We start from the raw sequence: 9,313 nt of genomic DNA on the forward strand, positions 1-9,313 counted from the left end.
ACAAAGCCAGAGGCAGATGAGTTCAGTGAGATTCTGGATCTAGGCTCAGGATCAAATGACTTGGGAGTCTAGCACCCCAAAATGAGTATAATTCTGTGACATCATAGTATTTTTCAGGGGACAGTTATGTTTTAAACAATATACTTTGACTCTTTATGACATGAGTATTATTTGGTTTGTATAAGCTATCTTAGTTTAAGGCATCATCCTATTGTTTGGCTACCCTATACATTTATCTAAGTAGTAATGTTCATTTTATATGACAAACTGTAATATGCAAAGATTGTATCTGAGTATACAATGCTTGGTAAAGACATTCTCATGATGATTATGGCTCCTAAGTTGGACATGGAACAGGAAAAAGGCCTCATAATTCCCAACTTGGGAATCTTTCTGAATGTATTTTATTGAAATGCTTCCCAAACAGAACTGGAAAGAACCAAAGGAAACAGAAAAATCCAGGGGTCACAATGTGGGAGACCTTGGGGCAGGGCTTTAGTCAAAAGAATTCGAAGTTTTGCTCAAGTACTAAATGTAGATTTCTTCTGCCAAGAGAATGACTTTATTTTATAGACAACTAGGGGCACAAGATACCAAAAGGTTAACAGCACAAGGAAGGCATTCACCCTTCTAATAACCCCATCTTTTCTTGACCCCAGTCTCTGCCTCACTCCCACATGCTATGACACTGACTGGCTGATATTCTTTCCCAAATCCTGGCACATCAGAGATAAGGCTGAATCTCACTTAGCTGACTGTAGCTCCAGATATGCTGGATTTTAGGAGGTGCCACATCCAGTTCAGCACTCACTGAGACCTTCTGTGTCAATAAGACATATTACCCACCCTCAAGAAACACAAAGTCTGATGGAGACATTCCCAGAGAAACAGACAAAGTGAGGATGAGCTATAAATTATATCCATTCATTTGAGGGATTCTCTATGAATTTTTTTCCCTTTTTCTTTACTTATTTATTTTCTCTCTATGTATTTGGTATAATGTTTTAAAATGGCAAAAAAGCATGTGTACACATGCGCATGCACGTGTGTGTGTACATTAGCATTTAACTTTATATGGAGCAATGACGATACACAAAATTACACACCTTCTCTGTTCACAGAAAGATGTCTAGAAAGGTGTCCCTCAAAATAATAGTGGCAATCTATTGTTAGTGGATATAGAGACATTTTTGGCTTTCTTTTATTTTATAATTTTGTAAACTATTGAAATTTTCTACAATAGTCATGAGTTATTTCTGTAAACAGAAAAAAAAAAACACAAATAGAAAAAGGTCACTTCCTGTTTTTCATGGTATTGTTGATGTACTTACTGTGGGGGTGAGTGTATAGCTGAGAAAGTTGGGCAGTTAGCCTTTCCACCCTGATGGATTTAAGATGTTTGAATTGTTCATGTGCTTTGACTTGGGTCAAGGATGGCCATCTTCTCCAGGACTCAACTGGAGATTTGGGTTAGGTGAGGAGTGGAATTCCTGGTCTCTTGGGCAGTTTCCCTATACTAGTTTTCAGGGAACAGATATAAGCACTTCTTCAGCAATCTACATTTTAAAATACAAACCTCCACAACTATCTGTCTGTATTTTGGCTGGTCAATATTTCCCAACATGTCTTCCACAAGGAGAGAGAAATTCATCTCATACATGGTCATATCTGACAGGGTTGGTTGCTGAAAGAAATAACTCAATATTAATATGCTGCATTGTTATATCCTGGTTCCCACTTAATAGGAAAATTTCATTTTCTAGTCAATAATCTTTTTCAGCTTCTACAAAACCTTAGAGAGCATTTTCAGCTATATGACTGGATTTTATATATGTCAAATTACTAAAGCCAACCAGCTGACTATTATGATAAATTAAACCTCCTGTTTTTAGTAGTTATCTTCACTATTTTAATGTTTTTAGGGAAAAGGGACTATATTAGAAAACTACTTCAATACACAAATGGAACAGCCAAAAATTGAGACAACAAGTAAGAGTACATATTGCTTTCAGAATTAACACAAGAAGTTATGCTTGCTGTCAGACTTCAGCATGTAAGTCACCTGCTATTAAATTAACATCATTTCTGTGGCAGGTCCTTTCTGAGCTGGCAGCATAAAAATGCATACAAATAAGTGAAACAATATTATGTGCAGGAAAAAGCAAAACAAAAAAAAAAGTCCTCTACTCTACTTTTTATATTTCATTTAAGACAAGAGTATTGCAAAATCTTCCATTCACATTCCACAAAACAAATGAAAGCAGAAAATAAACTCAAATCTGAACCATATCTGGGCATGGTAGGTAATCCTCAAAGGATGGAAGGGAAGGCTCTAAATGTTAGGCTTATATGGTGGAAAGCAGAAGGAGTCCCCAGAATTATTACCAGAGATGCAGAGATGATGCGTCATACTTATTTGCTTTTACCTCAGTGAACTTAATCACAGCCTCAGAACAATGTCTGTCTACGTACTACTCAAAATGGGACCCAGCAGAAATGTCTCCTTTCAATCAAATGACAGCAGTGTTATTCTGCTTGGTATAATAATGCCTCAGTCCTATATTCAGTATGGTCCATCTATTGTATTCTATATTCAATACAATTCAACATAATGTTAATGTTTACAGGTAGTACCTAATTTGGGGAAAATGAAGCTGGTTGTTCAACAGGGTACGGGCATACCTTGTTTTATTGTGCTTCATTTTACTGCACTTTGCAGATTTTTTTTTTTTTACAAATTGAAGGTTTGTGGCAACCCTGTGTTGTTATATGACGGTTACCAATTTTTAGCAATAAAGTACTTTTTAATTAAGGTACATACATTGTTTTTTTAGACATACTGATATTGCACACTTAGTAGACTACAGTGTAGTGTAAACATAATTTTTATATGCACTGGAAAACCAGAAAATTTTATGTAATTTGCTTTACTGCAATCGTTTGGAACCAAACCTGCAATATTTGAGATATGCCTGTAATTATAACTGCTTAGATGTCTAGCAATGAGACTAATGGGGTTACAGAAGAAAAGGAAGAACTTTTCATGGGTTCACATCAATTTCTTTTCAATATATCTCATTTGAAGAGTCAACCTAGCTAGTATGCAATACAATAGTTAAACCTAGAGAAGAGACATCAAGGCTGCCTTATTTTCCATCTCTGAAAGAAGTGGCAACTGTAGCAGAGAAGTTAAGAGAAAAGGCTCAGAAGTCAAATTGCTGGGGAAGGGGGTTGCACTCTGGGTCAGCTACTTCCTAGATGTGTGACCTTGGAAAAACCACTTAGCTGTGCTTTAGTTTCCTCATCTGTCAAACAGTAACAATAAAGTACCTACCTCAAAAGACTGTTGTGAGGATTAAAGGAGCCCTTAGAAAAGTGCCTGGCACATAAAAATACTTAACATGTAGTTGTTATTAGCAAGGAGAAAATACTAAATGTAAGTGGCCCAGGCAATTAGACAATTAAAAGAATATCTGGTAGGTATTAGCGGGGGTTGGGAAAGAAGCTAACAAAACATTGACAGAGTCCACTGTACATGGACACAAGGCCTAGCAGAAGAAGCAGGACACGAACAGTAGAGGCCAGTTCCCTACCCACAGGAGACAGAGCTGCTCCGTACAACGGTCACAGAGCATCTGGGAAAGGGCTGGAGCACCTATACTGGCGGCTGACAAGAACCACTCAACAGTTTGTTAATAGCATAAAGAATCCTTTTAAAAAAGTTCTTATTCATTTTTGAAAATAAATAATAGATTCACAAAGTTCAAATTCTGAAAGGTTAAAAAGGGTTTTCAGTGAAAAGCTGCTCTGTCCCCCTAGACCACAGTTCCTTTTCCCAAAGGCAAAGACTAGAACGCTACCAATTTCTTATGGATCCTTTCAGAAATACCCTATGTACATATAAACAAAATGAGTATGGGTGTGTGTATTTAAGAATATTTTATTTTCACAGATATAGAGATCAAACTAGTAGTTGCCAGTGGGGTGAGGGAAGAGGAGAGGGGCAAGATAGGGGTAAGGGACTACGAGGTACAAACTATGCATAAAATAAATAAGCTACAAGTATATACTATATAGCAGTGGTCCCCAACCTTTTTGGCACCAGGGACCGGTTTCATGGAAGACAATTTTTCTACGGAGCGGGGTGGGGGTGGGAGGGGATGGTTTCAGGATGATGCAAGCGCATTACATTTATTGTGAACTTTATTTCTATTATTATTACATTGTAATATATAATTAAATAATTATACAACTCGCCATAATGCAGAATCAGTGGGAGCCCTGAGCTCGTTTTCACTTGCCACTGCCTGTAGGGTTTTGATATGAGTCTGCAAGCAACAGATTTATTATGGTCTCTGTGCAGTCAAACCTCTCTGCTAATGATAATCTGTATTTAGAGCCACTCCCCGGCACTAGCATCACTGCCTCAGCTCCACCTCAGATCATCAGGCATTAGATTCTCATAAGGGGCATGCAACCTAGATCCCTCGCATGCGCAGTTCACAGCAGGGTTCGCGCTCCTATGAGAATCTAATGCTGCCACTGATCTGACAAGAGGTGCAGCTCAGGATGTAATGTGAGCGATGGGGAGTGGCTGTAAATACAGATGAAGCTTCACTTGCTCACTCGCCCCCCACTCACCTCCTGCTGTGCAGCCCACTTCCTAACAGGCCATGGACCAGTACTGGTCTGTGGCCCAGGGGTTGGGGACCCCTGCTATACAGCACAGGGAATACAGCCAATATTTTATAATAACTTTAAATAGAGTATAATTTATAAAAATATTGAATCACTATGTTGTACACCTGAAACTAATATTGTAAATCAAGTATACTTCAATAAAAAAAGAATACTTTGTATAAAGACCTTCATCAAGAATAATTTGTTTGATGTTTCAACACTATAAACAGATACAGTACTCCATTTCTTGAAGGCCTAATTATTCCCTGACACCTAAATCATTGTGCATAAGCACAATGATTTAGGTGTCAGGATTAAATAAAATAATTAAATCAAAGAGGCAGTCCAGTTTATATAACTTGGGAAACCATCTAAAGGAGGGAACACTAATTCATTCGGACCAACGGTAAGTTACATCTCAATTAAATGATTGTCTAATGACCTAAAAAGTTACTGTACTTTTCACATTCAGTGCAGTTCTTAACTAGTAATTTCCTTATCCACAGCATTACTAAGTCACCTTGTTTCTTAAGACTGATTTGGTTCTGTCTTTTGAATGTATGTTTTCCTGTGTGTGAGGCCCCCAGCACTGGCCCATTACAGTTGGTGGTGAAGAAATACCACCACTCAGTAATGTCAATATAAGAAACCCTAAATTCACTAATAAGCAAACAAAGGAAGGACAGATTGCTTGGCAAAAGGTCTGACCAAACGGTGTCTTTAAACTGAGAACTTCCGTGAAACATCTGAAATATGATAAAACAAAATTTTTTTTAAACTGAATACAACTTTCAAGCAAAATATCCATTTGTAAAACAAGGCTTTTTTATAGAGGAACACTAAAATTGAAAAATAAAAGGAACTCAGATTGGGAAAAAATATTTCCAATCCAATTGACCAGACTTATTTTCTCCCTTCAGGTATCTGGATACCCCTACTTTAAATACTCTTAGAAAATGGAATAAGTAGAAAAGTTATTTTCAAAGCAGAGAAGGAAAGAACTCTCTGCTCCTTGAGGTCCCTTTAGAAGTCCCTTTACTGACACAAACACAGTGGGGCTGTACCTGGGGCAAATGCCTTCCAGCTACAATGATTCCATTGGGTGTGCGCTCCAGAATCTGCCACACTCGGTCATAGAACTCAGGGGGAGTTCTATTCAAAGACCCATCGATCTGACGCCTGTTCAGCCAACATCTGTAGACGGAAAGAAAATGCGTCAGTGTTGAAAAACAAGCTTGTTCTGGCAGAAAGCAGGGCTTTTATATGGATTAACTGTTCCAATAGAGTGAGCAAGAAAAGCCAAATTCCATCAATGATGCTTATCTACCATGTGTTACAGAGGTTACTAAATATTTCAAAGTGAAAACAGAGCCTGCAGGAAAGGAGAAAACCCCCAAGATTTAAAGAAATTTAACAAGCAAAATGTTATTCTCTAGTAAGTTACTTACAACTCACTATGTGATTAAATGACTTTCTAACATGTAAAGTAGCTCAATGTAAAAACACAGCAGCAGTCATTTTAAAAATTAGTTCATGTGGTCCTCACATACAATAAAATGTAAGCTCCATGAAGGCATGGGCATTGTATTGATATATATAGCTTGATCATTCCTATACACTATTCCAAGAAAGGTGCTTAATAAACACCTGATAAGTGGGTGAATGCTCAAAAAAGCATGATGTATCTAATGAAATTACCTTATTTTAAACCTTATGTGTCAATTTAAACCTTATATTTAGTTTTAAACTTTAATTTAAATATGGCCAAAGTACCAGTGCTGAAGAATCAGTTACCAAATTTTACATGTCATAATAATCGACATGTAAGAGTCAAAATTCTAGATCTATTCTTTTCATGGATTAAGTATTAAATCTTAAAGATATTATAGTTATTTCAATCACAAACTGCTAAAGATGCAGAATTTGCATAATCTGAAAAGAACACACAAATGACATAGTAGTATATTCTTACAAAAGCTGAAGATAGTAACAAATATAAACTTTTTATACTTGGTATTAAAACAGGCTGCAGAGTAAAATGTGTCATCAACCACAAGGTGGGAATGTAATGACCAACAGTGTTTCTAGGTGTGAAAATAGCTATGCATGATACAGTAAACATAAAAAGACATTTTTGTTCTGGTGAAAGAGGACCAATGAAATTACATCACTACATAAGTGAGGAGGCACTTTTTTGGACATACAGCTTCTTTGGGTAGACCCACACTTGTGTGGCTGGGTTCAGTGCTATGCTAAAGAGAAAAAGCCAAAGGAGTTCCTTCATGACGTTTTATTTTGGATAATGGGTGTGCAAACTGAATATCCTATATTCTGCATTTGATTTTTTTCCCCCTATTTCCTTTGTTTGGCAACAACAAAAGAGATGTTTTCCGAGTTCTATGAAGTCATGGTTAATACTATAAAGTGGAGATGTTTGCTTAGAACAACATAAAAGGTAGAAATATGTGAATACTCACAGAGGAGGAATTATTTTAGAAGAATTCTCTTATTTTTACTTTTTTGGCTTTTTATTTTGAAAAAAATTAGACTTACAGAAAAGTAAAAAAAAAAAATTAATGAAGTTCCTCTTTACTCAGCTTCCTCTACTTCTGTCATCTTACATAACCAATAGCACAACTATTCGAAACCAGGAAATAAACTACTAATCTATGGACCTTATTCAAATTTTGCCAATTTCACCACAAATATCCTTGTTTTGGTCCTGGATCCCATCCAGGACCCCACACTGCGTTTAGTTTCCAGGTCTCCTTAGGCTCCTCTACTCTGTGACAGTTCCTCAATCTTCATCTTTCACGACTTTGACATTTTAGAAATGTCAGTTATTTTGTAGAATGCACCTCAATTTAGGTTCGTCTGACGTTTTCTCATGATAAGACTTAGGTTATGCATTTTTCACAGGAATACCCAGAAATGGTTGTACCCTTCTCAGTACATCATATCAGGGGGTATGTGATGTTGATGTATCTTATTACTGGTGATGTTAACCTTGATCATTCAGTTAAGGTGGAGTCTGCTAGGTTTCTGCACTGTCAAGTTACAATTTTTCCTTTTACAATTAAAAAGTATCTTGAATGGAAATACTTTGAAATTATGCAAATTTTCCATTTCTCATCATACTTCTACCCACTAAATTTAGTGGTTCTTGCCTGCAATAGTTATTACTCTTGTATTTGCCTAATGGTGATTTTTTTATTTCCATCATTCCATCTATACTTATTAATTGGAATTCCATTGTAATACAAGTCCCTTCTCTCCCATTTATCTATTTATATCAGCATGGACTCATGGATATTTATTCTACCAGATGTAATCCAATAGTATCATTATTTATTTTCTTGCTCCGATTGTTCCAGCTTTGGCCATTGAGCCTTCTTCACATTGTCTCCAGCATCCTTCTAACACACCTCTATAATTTTTTGGAGCATTTTCTTACGTTCTGGTACCACAAGATGCTCCAGGTTCGTCTTGTACTTTTCTTGCCCCAGCCCTGGAATCAACAATTTCTCCAAGGAACTCTGGTTCCTTTATTAGAAAGTGGTATTTGGAAATCAATATCTGGGCACTAGGTTTGCTCATTGCTATTGGGGTTTCATTGCTTCTAGGGTTCTTTCAGTGGACAATTAGAAAAGATACGGATGTATGCTCGCATATACACATCCACATTTATTGCTGTATCTATTTCTGTATCTATACATCTGTGTAAAAATCATGAATTCATAATGATACTCCCAATTCCAGCCCCAAACCACAGGGTATATTCTAGCCACTCCTCTTTCCTTATTTGTAACTACATTTTCCAACAGTGAAAAAAAATCTGGCTCAAATTAGCCACATTTAGTTATTTATTTAATATCAGTGTGTGTATGTATACACACCATATATATAACACTATGTGTGTAAGTATGTGTGTGTTTATATATATATATATAAATAAATATATATAAATTCCAGAATTGCTAATTCCTACCTCTGTGAGAAAAAAAAATTATTACACAGAGTACAGGATTTGTGTGCAGTTCTTTTTTGTTCAGCTTTACAGTGTCTAGTCAATGTTTTCCAAAGGTACTTTGGTTAATTCTTGTCATCCCCTCCCCCTTCAGTGTGCTAATATTATTCATTTGTAATATGGTTAGGGTCAGTTGTTACTGTTTGTATTCTATTTTGGGTACCTTGCACACATGGATAAATTTTAATTAATTATTTATATTTGGGGAATATAAAACATTATCATAGTTTAAGAGTCAGAGCTATTCAAATGGTATACTCAAATGGAAGGTATATTCAAATGGAAGTATTGCTCAACCCTCAACCCTACTGCACTGTACCTATTTTTTTCATTCTTCCCACCCTGTTCCTCCCCACTCCCTGAAGGTAACCAATTTCATTAGTTTCTGATTTATCCTTCCTGTATTTCTTCTGTAAAAGTAAGCAGATATCCCCTTCTTTCTTACATGAAGAGTAGTGTACGATACATACTCTTTTGTATTTTGCTGGGTTTTTTGTTAATTTTTATTTTATTTATTTTATTTATTTGGGTTGCTCCTGGTCTTAGTTGTGGCAGGCGGGTTCCTTAGTTGCAGCTCACAGCCTCCTTAGTTGCGGTTCAGTTCAG

General features: G+C 36.5%; 1 protein-coding gene across 1 annotated transcript in view; it reads right to left on the reverse strand.

The window, feature by feature from the left end:
* PHKB (phosphorylase kinase regulatory subunit beta) overlaps nt 1–9,313 on the reverse strand; it is a 161,282-nt gene that overhangs the window by 1,762 nt on the left and 150,207 nt on the right. Inside the window, exons 27-28 of the mRNA XM_007450635.1 lie at nt 5,745–5,874; nt 1,577–1,684 (exon numbers count right to left, since the gene is read on the reverse strand). Of these exons, the coding sequence (XP_007450697.1) occupies nt 1,577–1,684; nt 5,745–5,874 (238 nt within the window). The remainder of the gene's footprint in view (nt 1–1,576; nt 1,685–5,744; nt 5,875–9,313) is intronic.

Source organism: Lipotes vexillifer, unplaced genomic scaffold, assembly GCF_000442215.2.
Source record: "Lipotes vexillifer unplaced genomic scaffold, Lipotes_vexillifer_v1.1 scaffold943, whole genome shotgun sequence".
NCBI lineage: Eukaryota > Metazoa > Chordata > Mammalia > Artiodactyla > Lipotidae > Lipotes > Lipotes vexillifer.